At 47.2% G+C, this 19,505-nt stretch overlaps 4 protein-coding genes across 4 annotated transcripts; 2 read left to right on the forward strand and 2 right to left on the reverse strand.

Moving 5' to 3' along the window:
* Nucleotides 1–53: 53 nt before the first annotated feature.
* Nucleotides 54–448, forward strand: F5891DRAFT_944511 (cytochrome P450; the record flags this gene model as incomplete). The annotated part of the gene is made up of 2 exons (XM_041374558.1): nucleotides 54–190; nucleotides 241–448. Coding segments are annotated over 2 exons (345 nt in total), but the record flags the coding sequence as incomplete, so codon positions are not given.
* A 3,378-nt stretch (nucleotides 449–3,826) lies between these two features.
* Nucleotides 3,827–4,619, forward strand: F5891DRAFT_976600 (uncharacterized protein; the record flags this gene model as incomplete). The annotated part of the gene is made up of 4 exons (XM_041376630.1): nucleotides 3,827–3,919; nucleotides 3,983–4,128; nucleotides 4,179–4,269; nucleotides 4,410–4,619. 4 exons carry the CDS (start codon nucleotides 3,827–3,829, stop codon nucleotides 4,617–4,619), a joined length of 540 nt encoding a protein of 179 aa, XP_041230603.1.
* Nucleotides 4,620–12,882: 8,263 nt separating this feature from the next.
* Nucleotides 12,883–17,152, reverse strand: F5891DRAFT_1183697 (WD40 repeat-like protein; the record flags this gene model as incomplete). Its single annotated transcript, XM_041366336.1, has 10 exons — nucleotides 12,883–12,892; nucleotides 12,949–14,309; nucleotides 14,364–15,907; nucleotides 15,958–16,092; nucleotides 16,146–16,341; nucleotides 16,400–16,450; nucleotides 16,499–16,732; nucleotides 16,785–16,883; nucleotides 16,976–17,011; nucleotides 17,069–17,152. 10 exons carry the CDS (start codon nucleotides 17,150–17,152, stop codon nucleotides 12,883–12,885), a joined length of 3,750 nt encoding a protein of 1,249 aa, XP_041230604.1.
* A 913-nt stretch (nucleotides 17,153–18,065) lies between these two features.
* F5891DRAFT_1010375 (uncharacterized protein) lies at nucleotides 18,066–18,381 on the reverse strand. Its single transcript, XM_041360634.1, has one exon. The coding sequence runs from the start codon at nucleotides 18,371–18,373 to the stop codon at nucleotides 18,119–18,121; it is 255 nt and encodes an 84-aa protein (XP_041230605.1). The 5' UTR covers nucleotides 18,374–18,381; the 3' UTR covers nucleotides 18,066–18,118.
* Nucleotides 18,382–19,505: the final 1,124 nt, after the last annotated feature.

A 19,505-nucleotide genomic window follows, 5' to 3' on the forward strand; every position in this document is an offset into this window, starting at 1 on the left:
TCACGATGCATCCTATAGGACGAGCCTGATACGATCTCCGTCTTGATGGATTAAAATACTGTGATGGCAAACCTCTCCGTGACCACAAAATCGCACCTATCATGATTGCCTTTCTCATGGCGGGACAGCACACCATCCCCACCTCCGTTTCATGGACGCTTCTTCACCTTGCTCAGAACATCGAAGTCCAGTGAGTCCCATTCGCTATCGCCAGCTCACACATGCTAATCGTCATCATAGGGAAACACTTCACCAGGAGAAAGTCGACCATTTCAACAATTCACATGGATTTTTCCGTTCGACGGACCATGAGGTCTTCTGCAAGCTTCCAGTCCCCGATTCCGTCATTCATAAGACGCCCCGCATGCACCCGCCTATTCACAGCATCATGCGCTACGTTCGTTCTGATTTCCTGATCTGCGGTTCTCGCTGCTCCCTCCAAAGATGATATTTATGTCGTCCCAAAGGGCTAGTACGCGCTTGTTTCTGCTGTCGTCAGCCAGGTCGACCCTCGTATCTTGGTTATGACCATAAAATATACCTCTTCTACAGAAACGCTGGGGTAAAATAGTCAGCCCAGGAGACTAACTGGCAATGGTTGCGGAGCGAATTGATTGTGTTCATGCATCCTATAACACATTTTCGACTTGCAATCTTCAGTCTCGACTCACCAATTTCACCACCTACTCAGTCCTCCATGCTCCCATCATTCCTGCCTATAGCACCAATCAGCCTGGTGGGTCTGCTCGTGCTAGTCACGCACCACCAATTGTTGTTGTTGTTGTTCTCAGCAACGATCAACTATCGCTCTCATGTTCTTATGAAAATTCGCAATATAGCGCCCTTCAAAGACCATGGAACCTTGCCCTCTTCAAGTTTTGCCCTCAAATCTCCCAGATATAGAGTACCGCCACAACTTGCAGCATTCTTGCTTTCCAAATTCAAAATTCAAAATCCTCAATCATGGCCATAACTTCGATGCTATTATCAAGCTTGGTGAAAGACATCTCGGCCACATCCATGTAATCACTTTCCAAGTTCTGCTACGTCACGGAGGCAGGTCTTTGTCGCCAATCAACTACATCGACTCGGGATTCACCATCACCTCCATAACATGCTCGATTCCCGCACTATCACTTGTGCTAGTGCCTGCACGGCCCTTTCTGAGTGTGCAATGGCGTAACACTGATAAGTCCGTTTTATGTTTGTTGTGCGATACTTAGTACCCTGGATATGTTCAGATTCCCCCATTCCCCCGCTAGGCAATGCTCAGCAGCACTGCGTACGATGGCGAGACGTCATCTGAGCTCTCTGCAGCACGTTCTCACATATGATGAAAGCCGATATCCCATTATGCTTCCGATAGGACGAGAGGTGAGTAATGCTTGAAATAAATACTGCCCTGTCAATGTCTCGTTGGAATCTACTTTTGGACACCAAACGACTATATAAGTACTGCGACGAAGCTTGTATTTGAGACAAAACACGAATTTTCCTGCTTCCTGCAGAGCACATGACAACCATCAGCATCCATGTGTTATACACCACTACCAGTCGATATGTGCGTGCTCGTGGAAAGCAATCGAGGTCATGGCAGTTACTGCATCAAAGTCGGCCACGAGCTTAGCGTGATATGCTCGAATCCCAAGGACCAGACGTGGTCCCAGCACAGACATCCGCATGACCATCAGAATTTCAGCCAAGCCAAAATAAGTCTAAATTGTGAATCAGATAAATCAGATAGAAACGATGAACCGTGGTTGCATGCAGAGGCAAGTGAAAGATTGACATACCCTTGCTAATGTTTGAGAAAAATACGCAATGAACAGGAACAAAATAGCAGCAACAAAGCTGCCATGTCCGACTCTTGAGTGAAAACAGGGAACATTAATCGCAATATGATCTTACCTCGCAGAGTAAAGCATGTGAGTTTTCATCAATACCATGAAACAGTCTCCAATAATCCCCCCTGCCGAATGCTGTTGCAGTTCACGAAAGTGTTTTGCCGCAATCCAGACTGCGAGACATAGTGCGAGGACCTCCCACACGACGTGGAGTATCAAGGAAATGAAAAATAGAAGTGGGATATCTTCTGCATGGGACAACCAGCACTGATAAGGGCTGGAGAGAATAAGTTGATCTAGTATTCATCAATGAGCCCCATGTACGTTTGTTGTCATCCACAATTAAGCATACCCCAAGTATGGATCGCTGTCATCATGATGACTACTCCTTCGAAAATGTTGACAGCCAGGAAGGTGACAATGAGAAATATCAGGATCTTTCTAGATCGTTGATACATGGCATGCAACCGAGTGATGATGATGACTTGCAGCATGTTTCAGTCAAGTCGATACCACCAAGGTCTCGCAAGTGCCAAACTCACCCCACAGCATCGCCAATATCACAACATCCATCCAATTCCATATAACATACATAATCGAGCCTGACGAATCCAGTCAGTGACCAACTTCGGGTAGTACACACTCCAAATGGACTCACATCTGTAGCCACATAGCGTGGCAGTCATTAGTGAACCAAGAAGTGGTAAAGAACCACACCCACTTCTATAGGGCACCACGGTTAATTGCAGGGGAATAGTATTAGGGATATGTGTAGAAGACTCACTGTATTTATCAGTGAGAACTTCGGAACAAAGACTGTATGCTGTTAATCAGAAGAAGCGAAGACAATGGATGTACTACTAAGGACACGTACTCAGGATGGACAGGCTGAATATGAGAGATGGACGATCAGCACGACACTGACTGTTTAGCTTTCCGAACATACACAGCATATACGATTCCAAGGTAGCGTACCTAGGATACTTTCAAGTCAGTGCAACATGGCAAGGGCGACAGACAAACTACATACACCGAGATACATGATTGTCATGAAGGGACCATCGTTGCCTCTGTAATCAAGTATTTGTATTTTTCATGGTCGTTCATCTGACAGGAAACTCTACTCACCCATATCAATTCGACCTATAATGCCATGTTTAGCGAGATGGCTGCTCCGGTCACAGCATTGACATACCTCCTGTCCGAATGTAAGTGCTGAAGATACTTGTAAGATATCGGCAGCCCTTCAATATCATCATGCTCACCCCAGTCATACGTCATCACAACAAGGGCAGCAACTGCGAACGGCAGCGAAGGTAGATTGAGACATCAGCTTCAACATCCGACTGCTCTCCACGAACCTGTAAAATAGCTGGAAGAACGATGTGCACTGATGGTCGGCCCCCAAGTGGGATCATTCAAGACTATGGTCATATTGGGAGAAAATGGGTGTGGATGAGAGGCGAGCTTGGTAGATGCATGACAATAACATTTGTGGTATATATCCTATCCAGCAGTGCTTGGGTAACCGAACTGAGATCAAGGGTGATATCTCCACGTAGGTATTGCAGTTGCGTGTGCTTTGCTTCTAAGCAATTCGATAATGCTCTCTTCCGCGGTCATTGGGCTTTCGTATCATGAGGACGCTAATCAAAATGCAGTAAGTGCAGAATTTTTAATTTGCAACGTGGGTGTGAAAGTCAACGTTCACTTGATTGTGAACGTGTCGGGTGCCAGAATCAGTTGTATTCATCATTATACAGAAAATTGCTGGACCGTATCCCAGCTTCATCAGTGTTAACTCTTCGCAGGCAGATGAGGTATTACTTGTCTAGCGACTCAGAAGAGCTCAGCGCTCAATACGGGACACGACGATTTGAACGGTAAATTAGCCAATGGTGCCGGAGGAGTGACATACGGTGGCATCATAAATCGGTGCAAAATAATATTTAGCGATGCTAATATGGAGAGTACGTTTTTTCATGCCGTTCGATTCGACTGTCCAGCTGCGGGTCACGTTGGGGGCCCTTGCAACCGTCATCGATCTGCGCAGCAGTATGTCACCGCCTCTCCTGGTAGAGCAGTTGTACCTGGACTCTTCTATGCGAATATCACACCGACATTAACTGCAAATGCAGAGAATCTTAAAATACTGTGATGGCAAACCTCTCCGTGACCACAAAATCGCACCTATCATGATTGCATTTCTCATGGCGGGACAGCACACCATCCCCACCTCCGTTTCATGGACGCTTCTTCACCTTGCTCAGAACATCGAAGTCCAGTGAGTCCCGTTCGCTATCGCCAGCTCACACATGCTAATCGTCATCATAGGGAAACACTTCACCAGGAGAAAGTCGACCATTTCAACAATTCACATGGATTTTTCCGTTCGACGGACCATGAGGTCTTCTGCAAGCTTCCAGTCCGATTCAGTCATTCATGAGACGCCCCACATGCACCCACCTATTCACAACATCATGCGCTACGTTCATTCTGATTTCCTGATCTGCGGTTCTCGCTGCTCCCTCCAAAGATGATATTTATGTCGTCCCAAAGGGCTAGTACGCGCTTGCTTCTGCTGTCGTCAGCCAGGTTGACCCCCGTATCTTGGTTAACCCTACGAAGTGGGACCCGACACAGTGGAGTGATCCACAGGGCCTTGCTACTCAGGCGTTCACGACTTGCTCTGAGGAGAATGGCGTGAAGATTGATTGTTGCTTTGGTGCTGTGAGCAAGGGAACTGTCTGTGTCAACCCTTTGGTGCTGCACTAGCGAGCAGGTGGGCTTGATTATCTTGAGGTGGACTGATCCTTTTCAATCTTGGAACCGTTATTTCCGACATCATTTACAAAGTTGAGGTTTTCCATCCACAATGATCACGATGCCAAAGAAACTTCGGAATTCTGTTACAGGCACAGGATATTTGTATATTTGATTAGAGCATGTGCTCCGCTTCCCCAGATACCTATACCATGTCTTCCGTATTTACTCTTGCATGCTCAGTGATTTGCATATAACGGAAACACTGGGGCAGATAGATCGGGGAGAATCGCAAGCGCAGTGCCCCGCGTTGCCAATCGAGCACCCGCCTCAGCATTTGGTTGCAAGAGGTCAACAGGCCAAGTAGAAAGAATGCTGCTATATTATACGATTGATTAAGTCGCGGGCAAGGTCTCTTTGAATCCTTCTGAACTCCACAACCTACCTCAAAGTGTCCGCCAGACGAGATCATATTATGCATTCATGCAGCGGGTTTGTCCATCCCTTCATAATGTGATGATCTTGATGCTGCACAAAATTGTGACGAATTCGGCCAGTATCACAGTACTGTACTACTCACCAACGATGGCCCTGGACAAGTCTGGTCCCCACCAATTGACGGAGAACGCCACAAATGATAGTATTATTGTAACGGCAGGTAGACATTTAGTACTACCCATATACGCTACAAGGTGGCCAGAGGTGAGTCACGAGTTGTCATCGAGGATGAGAATAAGAATGAATTGAAATTTGCACCCTCACGTTCCGAGTCGACGACATCGCCTATAAATATATCTCGCTCCTCGACTTTATATTGATTGGAACATCAATAAATAATTGTTGATGTCAGGACCTATAGCAAACGAATCGAATACATACTACGACAAAAGTATTGCCCAAGCCTGTTTCTTTTGAATCTACCTCGTGACACAAAATAACTACTTGAGCACCGCAACGAGGTTTTGAATGGAGATAAAAATAGATTTCGCTGCGTTCCCTGAAAAGCACTAGACAACTGTTAACTTCACCGAGCATTACACACTACTACCAGTCGATACATGCACACGCTCTTGGAAAGCGATTGAGGTCATGTGGGTTGCTGCGTCAGAGTCGGCCACGAGTTGAGCGTTAAATTCTCGAACGCTAAGGATCAGGCGTGGTCCCAGCACAAACATCTGCGCGACCTCGAAAATCTGAAGCAAGCCTAAAAAAGTCTGACTTTCTAGGGAAAATCGGTCCTATAGAAATGATGAATCGTGGTTGCATGAAGAGGTAAGTGAGAGATGGACATACCGTTGTCAAGGCTGTTGGAGATAAATCGACAATGATATCGAAGCAAGAAACAGCAACAAAGCTACCACGTCCGACCCTTCAGTGGAAAAAAAGGAATAATAATCACAATTTGAACTTACCTCGCAAAGTAAAGCACATGAGTCTTCATCAACACCGTGAAACAGTCCTCCATAACCCCTCCTGTCGAATGTTGTCGCAGCTCACGGAAGTGTTTTACCGCAATCCAGACTGCGAGACACAGCGCGAGGACCTCCCACACAAGGGAGAGTATCCAAGCAACAGAAGTCAGAATCAGGCTATGTTCCGCAACGCCGATTGCACACTGATAGGTGCCAGATAGAATGAGTTCCTCTGGTATTCATCAATGAACCCCATGCACGTTGGTTTTATCCACAATTAAACGTACCGCCTGAAGAATGCATCGTTGCTATTACGGCTGCCACTCCGTTGACAATGTTGACAGCCAGGAAGGTGACAGTGAGAAATATCAAGATCTTTCTGGATCGTTGATACATGGCATGTAACCGAGTGATGATAATGACTTGCAGCATGTTTCAGTCAAGTCAATATCACTGAGGTCTCGCAAGTGGCTCACCCCACAACACCAAAATTACCACAACACCCGTCCAATTCCATACGATGTACAAAATCCAGCCTGACAAATCCGGTCAGTGATCAGCCTCGGGTAGCACACTCCAAACAGACTCACATCTGTGAAAGTATAGCGTGGGAGTCATTAGTGAACCAAGAAATTGATAAAGAACCACACCCACTCCTACAAGGCACCACGGTTAAGTAAAAGGGAATAGTAGGTATCTGTGCAGCAGAAGACTCACTGCATCTGTCAGCGAGATGGTCGAAACACCGACTGTATGCCATTGGTCAGAAGAAGCAAAGACAGCGAATGAACTAGGGAGACATACGAAGCATGACCAGGCTGATTATGAGAGATGGACGATTAGCACGACATCAATTATTTACCCCTTCGAACATACGCAGCATATAAGATTCCAAGGTAGCGCACCTAAGATACTTTCAAGTCAGTGCAACTTGGAGACCACGACAAACGAGCCACATACACCGAGATACAGAACTGTCATTAGGGACCAGCGCTGCCTCTGTAATTAAGCGTATTTTCATGTGTTCCGAGTCGTCTGACATGAAACGCTACTCACCCAAACCAATTCGACCTATAAAACCATTCTCAGAGAGGTGGCTGCTTCGGTGATAACATTGTCATACCTCTAGTACGAATGTAAGTGCTTAGAGTACTTGTAAGATATCAGCAGTCCTTTAGTATCATCATGCTCACCCCAATCATGCGCCACAACAACAAAGGCGGCAACTGCGAAACCGCGGCCAAGGTTAGATTGAGTCAGCTTCAACATCTAAGTGGTTTCCACGAACCTGCAAAATAGCTGGAATAATGATATTCATTGATGGACGGCCACCAAATGGGATCATTCGAGACTATGGTCATATTGGGTGTGGGTGAGGTGAACTTGGTGAACTATGGCCATGACGATAGCATATATACTACCATCCAGTGCTTGTATCACCAAAATGAATTTGAGGAATGATGAATCATTTCGACGGGCGGAACACCTGACATGACACCATAAAAGATACATAGAAAGATGCCAAGGCTAGACTAAAAATAAACTCATGACAGACAGTATGAAGCAGAAGATAACTTACGTTCTACCCACGTGCGAGCACATATCTCAATGCCTTCCATCCCTTCTCCTCGTCCTCAGGCCATCTATTACTTCGAGCACGCCTTCTTTCTCTTTGCCTTGGTTATCAGGCTTTCGTATCACAAGGCCGCCAACCACGACGAGCGCAAATTTTTTGATCTGCATCGTGGAGTTGATGCAGTGCTGACAGGGCCCATCAGTATGCACAGCCAGACTCGTTGAAGTGGCCTAGTTGGGAATCCCCGATTGATGGATACAACTCGAATGTCATCCCTAGATTCAAGCAGCGCTGAGAGAGGACATGGATAAAGAAGACTCAGGCGCGCTGCCGCAGATGACTGCATCAAGCCTGACTTGTTGTTCTTCAGATTGTAGGGTAATTTCATAAAAGATGATTTATGAGTGCTGAGCCTCAGCAGGACCCTTAAGCTTTTAAGAAGTACCGAAGGTATGACATTCTGTTGGCACATGTTGGAAGAAAACGAGTGGAGTGAGTACATAGTTGTATCGCGATTGCCAATATTATGTAATGTACTGCTGATTCAAATGAAAACCGATGCAAAACTTGGTAGGGATTAGTCGCGACCCTTTGGAAAAGCTTGTTGTCTCGATGATTCTCGATAAGCATCAGCAGTCCGCAAGTACAACAAGATCCCCAAGGCTATTCAACAAGAGGAGTTTAATTGTGTCGACATAGCAGAGATGTTGGATGTGTAAAACAAAGGTTACATATTACTTACCTGTACATGGACAGCCCTTTCATTAATGGATAGCCTAATCCGCATCTTACTAGTAAGCATATGCACATCTCACAAGGATACCAATAAATAATAGGCGCGGAATCTGATACAAGACACACCACACTCAATTTGCAGCATGCGGTTGATAGGATGTGGCAGTGGATGCGCAATCCATGACTGATGATCTGAGCGCCGGTCAGTTGATTTTCAGATCAAGGCGGTTTATCATAGGGGTGAGACGGCAAGGGCAGTGCCATTCTGCACGCTACGCTAAATCCATCGCACAATCGGTGTATCTTGTATGCTGTTAGGATGGAAGGTGGGGACTAGATAGCATGCACCATTTGTTGCAATGTGGGTTAAGCTATTTGTGGGGAGGTGAGTTGGCGAGGTTCTGCAGATGTATGAAGACGGGCGGTTGATGCCAGTATGGTTGGTCGCTCGACTTTCCATTCAGTACACTGCTGAAATGCTTTCGTTAGTACAGTAGGGATATCCAAGATATTAGTTGAAGCATGAATAAATAATTGTTAATGCCAGAACCTATAGCGAATGATTCGAACACATACTACTACAAAAATACTGCACAAGCCCGTCTCCTTGAAATCTACTTAGTGAAATCAAATAACTATACAAGGACTGCGACGAAGCTTGTATTTGAGACAAAACACGAATTTTCCTGCTTCCTGCAGAGCACCAGACAACCATCAGCGTCTCGTGTGTCATACACCACTGCCAGTCGATATGTGCACGCGCTCCTGGAAAGCGACTGAGCTCATGACAGTTGCTGCGTCAGAATCAGCCACAAGTTTAGCGTTAAATTCTCGAACGCCAAGGATCAGGCGTGGTCCCATCACAAACATCTGCACGACGTCCAGAATCTGAATCAAGCCATAAAAAGTTAGACTTTCCATGGGATTTTGGAACTGTAGAAATTACGAATCGTGAGCATATGAAGAGGCAAGGCGAGAGATTGGCATACCGATGAAATTGTTGGAGATAAATTAACAATGAGCTGAAAGCAAGAAACACCAACAAAGCTACCACGTTCGACCGTTCAGTAGGGGAAAAAGAAACGATAATCACAATACGAGCTTACCTCGCAAAGTAAAGCACGTGAGTTTTCATCAACACCGCGAAACAGTCCTCCATAATCCCTCCTGCCGAATGTTGTGGCAGTTCACGGAAGTGTTTTACGGCAATCCAGGCTGCGAGACACAGCACGAGGACCTCCCACATAAGGGAGAGTATCCAAGCCACAGAATTCAGAATCAGGGTATTTGTTGTATATGTAATCGTGCACTGATAGGTGCCGGAGAGAATGAATTCCTCTGGTATTCATCATTGAGTCCCATTTACGTTTGTTTGGATCCACGATTAAGCATACCCTCTGAAGCGTGTATCGTCATCAGGACGGCGTTCACTCCGTCATAAATGTTGACGGCCAGGAGGGTGACGACGAGAAATATCAGGATCTTTCTGGATCCTTGATACATGGCATACAACCGAGTGATGATGATGACTTGCAGCATGGTTCAGTCGAGTCAATATCACTGAGGTTTCGCAAGTGCAAAGCTCACCCCACAGCATTGCAAATATCACAATACCCGTCCAATTCCGTACGACGTACATAATCCAGCCTGATGAATCCAGTCAGTGACCAACCTCGGGTGGCACACACTCCAAACAGACTCACATCTGTGGCAGGATAGCATGACTGTCATTAATGAACCAAGAAGTTAGTAAAGAACCACACTCACTCCTACAGAGAACCACGTTTAATCAGAGGGGAATAGCAGGCATCTGTGCAGAAGACTCACTGTATCCGTCAGTGGGATGGTCGGAACAATGACTGTATCCCGTTAGTCAGAAAAAAACGAAGACAGTGAAAGTACTAAGGAGACATACCCAGCAAGGTCATGCTGGTTATGCGATATAAACGATCAGTTCGACATTGATTGTTTAGCCTTTCGAACATACCCAGCAGATAAGATTCCGAGGTAGCGCGACTAGAATACTTTCAAGTCAGCATGACATGGAAACTGCAACAAACAAGCTACATACACAGAGATACAAGAATGTCATTAGGGACCACCGTTGCCTCTGTGATTAAGTGTAAGTATTTTGATGTGTGTTCCCTCTATTACGAGACTCTACTTACCCAGATTAATTCGACCTATAAAATGATTGTTAGCGAGATGGCTGCTCCGGTCGTAGGCATCGACATACCTCTTGTCCCAATGTAAGTGCTGAAAATACTTGTAAGATATCAGCAATGCTTTAATATTATCGTGCTCACCCCAATCATACGTCGCTCCGACAAAGGCGGCAACTAGTTAGATTGAGACATCGGCTTCAACATTCGACTGCTCTCTACGAACCTACAAAATAACTGTAAAAACAGTTCGCATTGATGATCGGCCACCAAGCAGGGTCATTTAAGACTATGGTCATATTGGTAGAGAATGGGTGTGGGTGAGAGGTGAATTTTGTGAGCGTATGGCGATAGCCTATATACCACCACCCGGTGCTTGAATCACCAAAATGAAATTGAGGAATATTAATAATGAGTCACTTCGACGGGCAGGTTCAACACTTTACACGCACCACAAAAGATACATTGCAGAGCAAATTCCATGTCGGGATGCCAAGGCTGAACTAAAAATAAACCATGACAAATAGCAGGGGATATACGAAGCAAACATCTTGCTCTGGGCCTCAGTTATCGGTCTTTCGTATCTGCCAACAATGATTAATGATGAGCGCAAAATGTCCGATCTACATCGTGGAGTTGGTGCACCGTGCTGTGCTGACAGGCCATCAGTTTGCACAGCCAAACTCGGAGATAGTGAGTCCCTGATCGATAGATACAACCCTTAGACTCGAGCAGCACTGAGGACATATAGAAAGAAAACTCAGGCGCGCTGATGACTGCATGAAGCCTGACTTGTTGTCCGTCAATATTTTGGGCCTATTTCGTAAATTTGATCAACGAGCCGCAGTAGCATGAACTCTTAAGTGTATGAGAACCAAATTCAGTCGGCAGTAACATCCTGTTGGCACAGGTTGCCATGCCATCAAAAAAGAATCACTGGAGCGAGTAGCTGTACAGTTGCCAATGTTGAGTGCACCGCTTTTTCAAATGAAAACCGATGCAAAACTTGGTCTTACAAAGGTAGGTCTAGGCGTGATGCGACCCTTCGTGATAGCTTGCTGTATCGATGAATCTCGATGAGTGTCAACAGTTCCCGAGCACGACAAGACATCCGGAGTTATTCAGTAAGAGAAGTTTGTGTTGATATGGCAGAGACGTTCGATGTATAAAAAAAGGGAGAACCAGACATATTACTTACCTGTACAACCCTTTCAATAAATAATCCACGTCTTGAGCATATGCACACCTTCTTTCCAGTCATCGGCCTATCATATCATTAGGATGGTAAGTGCGGAATCTAATAGAAGACACACCGTACTCAATTTGCAGCGTGCAGTTGATGGGATGTGGATGCATCAAACGTCACAGCCTGATTCATAGCCTTGATTAATGTGCGGTGAATACAATGCGATCCCTCGACTTTCCGTCCTGCCTCAGGTGTGATGAGTGCCGGCCAGCTGGGTTCTGGGTCAACCTAGGTTGCAATATCACAGTTGCAGACATTATTTACTGATTACATGATATTTTCCCGCGGCAGCCTTTATTTCGCCTCAACTTGAAATTCCGGTGTTTCAAGGTTTCCCTACATGATAATTGGGAGGCGTAAATCCATGATTAGAGCTCTGTCCTCATTGACTGAACTAACGCGAAGCTGGAGAGAAGCACCAAGGCTCCTTCCATCACTTGAGATATTAGTTATGCTTATGCAGTGTTTCAGGATCTGGGCACGTAGCTCATGCTCTGGAAAGAGACGATAACGCCAAGGGCCGCGATCAGAGCCATAGCCTTGCATTTATGCACGACGAAACACTTGAAGGGATGGCATGTTAAGGCATGCACGGTGTGCAGCATCCCTGGTAGAGTTATGGAGCTGTGTGAAATTTACGGCCCGTGAACCCATAATGATTCGAATTCCCCAGTCATTAGTCAGTATGGGTAGAGCCTTTGATCAAGCGGGCGTTGTCGCAGGTAGCATCATCATCAGGTTAAGGCCACACCAGCCCCCGTCTGCAAGAGGCAGGCAGATTGTCAGCCGCGCCAGTCCAACGCACAGAGCTATTGAGTTCAAAGATTTCGTCAGAATGAGTCGACCAGCGCGTCCTGATTACATCTCTGTACGTGCGGTGCTGCAGCAACTTCATCGCATACACTTCGATCGAGACTGACGGTGGTAAGATCAGGAATACCGAAGCACCTGTGACACATCAGTATGATGACCAAGGGCGTCTGATGAAATTAGTTTTCCATACGAATCAGCAGCAACATTGCAGTCTGCTGTTCAGTGCATCGTTCAGTCGGACAACATAAATTCAGGATCGGTGCTAAATATACATAGGAAGGGAATCATAGAATCAAATGGTACACTCGATATTGCAGCAATAAAATCATCGTTACGTGGAGCTGGAGGGATTGATGTTAGAAACTGCGAGGACAGATGCTAAAGATTAAAAACTCACGCGTTTCGGCAACTCGACCAGCGCGCCCCATGTGCCATGCAGCTCAAATCAAGCTCAGCGCCTCCTCTCGGAATCACCATTGCAGTGTCAGGAGAATAGAACAGGTGTCGGGAAGCGGGAGGTACCCAGAAAAGGAGCTCATGTCTGGGTCCCATGATCCATCCATCGGGCTGCAGCAAGAAAGGGGTTGAATTGGAATGATGATCAGAGGTGGGTTCGAGCAAGTGAGCTGGGTTGGGCAGGGCGTGTTTCAGGCAGGGCGAGAAGGAAATGGGGGGATGGTTACAAGTATTGGTTGGGGCGATACGGCTGTCTTGAGTGGGAGATGCGGTACTTCGATGCAGTGGAGATGCAGAGGGGTCCGGCTCTGTGGACGCGGGGGATGGCAGCACCTTCATAAGCCGCAAGGTTTTATCCTCCGAACCAGACGCGATGCGAGTACCATCCGGTGAGAATGAGACTGACAGAACCGCGCCAGTGTGCCCCTTCAAGGGCTCACCCAATGGCCGTCCCGTTGCTGCATTCCACAGCCGCACGGTCCTATCCTCCGAACCAGACGCGATATGAGTACCATCCAGTGAGAACGAGACTGACCGAACTGCGCCAGTGTGCCCCTTGAAGGGCTCACACAATGGCTGTCCTGTCGCTACATTCCACAGCCGCACGGTCTTATCTAATGAACCAGATGCGATGCGAGTACCATCCGGTGAGAACGAGATCGACCGAAGTGCGCCAGTGTGCCCCTTGAAGGGCTCACCCAATGGCCGTCCCGTCGCTGCATTCCATAGCCGCACAGTCTTATCCAATGAACCAGACGCAATGCGCGTACCATCCGATGAGAACGAGACTGAGTAAACCCAGCTAGTGTGCCCCTTCAAGGGCTCACCCAATGGCTGTCCTGTCGCTGCATTCCACAGCCGCACAGTCTTATCCAACGAACCAGACGCGATGCGAGTACCATCCGGTGAGAATGAGACTGACAGAACCGCGCCAGTGTGCCCCTTCAAGGGCTCACACAATGGCTGTCCCGTCGCTGCATTCCACAGCCGCACGGTCTTATCCGATGAACCAGACGCGATACGAGTACCATCCAGTGAGAACGAGACTGACAAAACCGTGTTAGTGTGCCCCCTGATTATGGCCTGAACAACCGTCCAGTTCAAATCGCGGCCGGATGCCAGACGAAGGCTATTCGGAAACTTAGCAGTACATGTGGTAGCCATCGTAGAGTTGACGGGTGAGAACGGGAGTGCTGATACATACAGATGAGGTGTGCTTCGCAAAATCATGCCGCCAAACACTTGCATGAATCTTTGTACATCCATCGTGGCGGACCGCAAATCTTCGTATCCAGAATGGTTCTGTATATATGTATAAGCTGTTCGTCCGACCCTGCCTCATAGGCATATGCTCACCTTCAGCCACTTGGCAACGAGTGGGAGCACAACTGCACCGCTGATTGCATTGAGAAGTCCGAGTGCTTCGATCCAGAACATCAGTCGCTCGTCGTCGAAGAGTGATCTTATTTCCTTCGCGAGCTCATCGTCAAAATCCGTTGTCTGAACATGTGTAGCCCAATATCGACAGGAATAGGACAAATGTGGGGAAATGTATGTTTTGACTCGTTCAGGCAGCTCCGTGTCTTGGGAATTAGGGAGGTAAGATGACTTCAAATTACAGATGTTGAAGCGAAGGCCATGTTCCATCACCCGTAGCGACGCAAATGCAAGGTCGCGCTGTACCTTGGACACTTCGACGTAAAAGGCTCCGCTGGATGATTTGTCTGTCAGGAAGTCGCGGAAAGATGCATGAAGGGGTCGGATGGGGGTAAATGGGTCGGTGGTGCCGCTGAAGAGGCCTCCCATATGCTTTATCACCACACCTACTTCATAATGGTCGTGGTCCTCCGGGAAATGGTGTCGCATAGCTTGCAGTGAAACTAGAGGAAGGGGTTCGACTGCGGCAAATATCTGTCCCATCACGGAACGAAATCTCGCTATTAGTTGCTGGTACTGAAATTTTGTATACTTATGCCTTGGGATAATTTCTTCTAAAAAAAGCCGATAAATATCATACAACAAGTTGTTCCGCTCCCCAGGACTGCGGTTCACGATAGTACTGAAGCAATCCATTGGGGATAGGCCAAAATATGGTTCCTTGATGTACGTGCACGCGAGACGCGCCCACTCGAAAAGTCCGTCGGATTTTGCAGTGAGGACTGTAAGATGTGTGTCCTGAAATTCTGATAGCTCTTTCAGCTCCTTAGATACGAAGGCCTGAATCGCAACATGAGGTGACAACCGTAAAATATGATCGACGCCTTCGAACCCCTTTTCGATATCGGGAAGCGGGCGAGAGGTGACAAGAATCCGAAAGTTCGAAGGAAGTTCTGTGATTTGGGGAACCTTCTTGTTCTCAAGTTTACCGGAAAGTATGCGGAGAAGGTCCTGCCGCGTCTCTATTCCGCCGCTCTCGTCCAGTGCATCTATCACGATCAAGACAGGCCCCACGCTTGATGCAGGGAACTTCTCCAGCGGTCCCATGAGAAGCTCGCGCCACTGCTGGATAATGTCTGTAGTGTTCTTGAGCGAGGTAGCATTCTCGACTGCATCCGCTAACGCTCGTCTGATCCCTGGATCGTGATCAGCGAGATCGCGCGCGATGGTGGAGAAAATCTTTTCATGGCGACGATCTCCTTCTCTGTGCCGATCAAAACAAAAACATGAACAGAGACCTCCCGTTTCCTTGAACCAGTGGGCAATCGTGTGCGCGATGGCTGATATGCTCTTGCCTGCAGGGCCGGATAGCCACATTACACGCGGAACAGAATCTTCGCTGTTGTTGATCCACTTGGTGATTTGGGAGAGAATGTCCGTGCGAGTGCCTGACAGACATTGCTTCGCAGTGACTACTCCTGCGTCCCCTGCATAAATCATGCCGCTGAGATCGAGTGTTTCACCTTTAAGGGTATGAGTCAATGCAAAGACGAAAGCACGTCAGACTCCTTACCCGTACGTTGGACGAAGACGGCCACGTCCCGATCGACTTGGTCCCGGAATTGCTGCATAAGGTGGTCCAAAGTGCCGCAGTACCGTTTGATGATGTCGCTAGTTTCCGACAAAACGTTTTTCCCGAGTCTCTTCCCTGTGATGAAAGTATGAGATTCATGCACGAAGTGCCATAGCTTGGCGACGCACAGAAGCTTTTTGTTTCCGAGTAGTCCCTGATGAAACGGGCACACTCATAAGTCTGCTGAACGATTGAACCAACGGTACCGCGCATCGATTCAATCTTGCGAGGATTGTCATCTCGAGTCATGATGCGATAAACTTCGGCCAATTTCTTGAGAAGACTATAGATCGATTGGTCGCGCTCTGCTTGAGCGACTATAATCTAGGGAGAGTTATGACTTCTGAGCAGGAGACCGCACTCTGGGAGAAACCAAACATACTTTGGATGCAGCAGACAGCACGCCCAACGCCATCTTTGCGTAAGGATGTATCTATACAACTTGATGAGTTCACGTCGAATAGACAAGAATAGCTCATACATCTGCGATCTCCTCAGGGACACCATCGATAATCTTTAGGGGTTGGAGATATGTCGTCTCAAAATCACTCGTGGCATCGAGACCCGCTGGGGCATTGTCGGCGACGGATGCCACAAAAGTCACATGTTTCCCGAGTAATACCATGCTTTGTGCACTATCACAGGCACCCTGAAGTTCAGCGTCAACTAACTGAGTATCAGGACCTTCCTCCTTGCCAGAAGAAACAGCCTGAACCTGCGGGACCGCCGAAATTAGAGAAGACAGTCGAAGTATCTGACGAAAATACCTGTGAAGCAGGCTCTCCAGGCAGCCCTTGGTTCACGAAGTCACTGGGAATCTCAGATGTGACGAGATGTTTGTTGTTGGAAGAAGAATAGAGGCACCTCTAAGAAAACCGAAGGACGGATCGCTTCTTGGGCCTACACTGGCAAGCATCAGCAAAACACCAAATTTAGCACAGCTACCGTGGCAGCTTACAGCAGCGTAGTGATGTGCAGCGATGGTCATAGCAACCTACAGCCTTATATAGTAGTACTACTAACTACTAATACTAGTAGTAGCAGTACTAACTATTTTCGATCTATCATTCTCGTCGGCTTTCACTGGGGAGCACCAGTACCCCACCGCTTGACGGAGAATGGTACTATGAACCATTTTAGATTGTCTATTCCACTGTACAAAGGTACGGACTCACCCTCATACTCGATATCTTTCCCTTGTCCCCTACTAGATTTCCCAACTACTCAAGTACAACTCTGGCTATCCATAAATAGCTGAAGGCGATAACATTTCGTTGGCACACCATCATAAAGTTGAAGATTTGAAGAAGTTGAGGGAATAACTCACCGGGTCATACAGCTTCCACTGCACACCATCAACGCTCATTCAAATGAAACCCGATCCAATCCGTGCCACACTGGATCCATCATGCAATTGATGCCCTCCTGTTGATCCACACATCCATAGGGTAGTCTGAGTGGGAATGTAGATTGAACGTGCTGTCTATATTTTGCATGAACCAGCTACTATACCGACGCCGGAGACTACACCGACACCGACTGACGATCAATATTCGAGACTTGAGATTTCTTGTGGCGTTGAAGCCCATGCATGCTAACAGATTATACAAAGCCGGTTCTGTATGGGTTTGCTTAGCGAAAAACAATGGAAAAAGGATGGGACGCTCACCGTGAATGTAGATGTGCTGTGAACAAACGTAGAGCAGCTGTACGATTTCATCAGGTGGCCTTGGTTAGGCTTTGAAATAGTGGGATGCCATGGCTAAGGAGTCAGGACTGAGTACTTACTTCGATTTGGATGTTGGCGTACCCGAGTGTGGACCGTATGAATAACATACAATATCGCACTAGTCGTCAGCTGGTTTATGATGGCATGGGTATTTGGGAACAAGCTTGAGCAGCCTTAGTGCGAACTAGAGAGCGTAGAGTCCAGTCCAGTGATCGATCGAAAGCCTCTAGTGACCACTGACAGACGAAGCACGGAGTTTGAAATTGCAGCCGTTCTGATCGACGTGCTCAGATTGCCTCTGTTACTTTGTTTGAGATATGTTATCACTTCAAAGACCATGGGGCACTCCCTTCTTCGATACCCTCAAATCTCTTAGAGTACCACTACGACCCAGAGTACTCCCGCACGCACTTTCCAAATACCTCGCAAAGTAAACCACGTGAGTTCCATCAACACCATGAAACAGTCCCTTATAATCCCTCCTGCCAAATGTTGTCGCAGTTCGCGGAAGTGCTTTATCGCAATCCAGACTGCAAAACATGGTGTGACGACCTGCCAGGAGAAGGTGAGTAGGACTTTTAATTTGCGCTGTTTGATGTACAGTTTGGTTGTAGTTAGCTTGCGCATCGGTGCAGGCCGCAACTCTGGTTCATAAACGCGTGGAAAAATGTGAGCTTCCACACATCCTCGACTTGTAACCTTCAGCCTCGAACCTCACCGACACCACCTACTCAGTCATCCGCAACCACTTCTGTTACTTTCAAAACCTACCTATAGTGCCCACCGACCTGGTGGTTTGTTCGTACTAGTCACGCCCCAACTGTTCTGCTCAGAACGACTGGTGCTTTGTTTGAAACGCTTTATCACTTGTGCGTACCTGAATTCTCGTCTACATCTATTCTCATAACAAAATACAGCGCACTTCAAATGTCTTCGAATATCCACTTCTCAAATTAATGCCCTTAGTATCACTACTTCTTGCATGCACGTTCGAAATTCGAAATTCGACAACATCTTCAATGGCCACATACTTCCTGCATCAAAAGATTAAGCTCGACCTCGCTATCATGTCCGCAGCCTGTCCTCAAGCAACAGATGCTCGATTCCTGCACTATCAACAGTGCTAGTGCCTGCATGTCCATTCCTGGGTGCGTATCTTTCACCGTTTTGAAGCACGTCAACAAGCTGTGTTGTGTTTCGTGTGCTATTCACAGACGTTAGCACCCTGGATTCCTTCAAATTCCCCCCGACTCCACAGAGGCGCTGGGTCTCGGCTGAAGGATCACGGCCTTCATGTCACAAATACAGCACTTGTATCCTCAAGTAGTGCTTCCTGGTCGGTGATCTCCATTCCCAGCGTTTAGTGCAATCATACCAGCATCTATCATACTCCAGCCCTAGACAACATGGAAATACACGTGCAGCATGGCCTGAACCCTCAACCTCTTCTCTCTCAGCCAAACTCCATCCACAGTCTGACTCATTCTACCCACCCCCCGCCTTCTCCTACTGCTCATTCCGAACTTACCTCAATTTCAGATGCTGCGTGTTATTCATCGTTTGTTTCGTCCCACAATCACACGGAGTGGCCTAGAAGAATGATATATCAAACTTGAAGGTGAGTCCCTCCGAACTACCTTCGTATCAGTCATCACCCTGACACACTATCTACAGTCATCAACGGAAAGAATATTTCTTCCGGGCACATTCCCGCTGGCATCTACATATCCGCCGATGTCAACTCCCGGAGGCGTTGGAA

Source organism: Suillus fuscotomentosus (genome assembly GCF_016647785.1).
Source record: "Suillus fuscotomentosus strain FC203 chromosome Unknown F5891scaffold_8, whole genome shotgun sequence".
Classification (NCBI taxonomy): domain Eukaryota; kingdom Fungi; phylum Basidiomycota; class Agaricomycetes; order Boletales; family Suillaceae; genus Suillus; species Suillus fuscotomentosus.

Bases quoted from the DNA above. Each gene is read 5' to 3' on its own strand.
- F5891DRAFT_1010375 (XM_041360634.1), bottom strand. From the start codon at position 18,373: ATGCGCAAGCTAACTACAACCAAACTGTACATCAAACAGCGCAAATTA.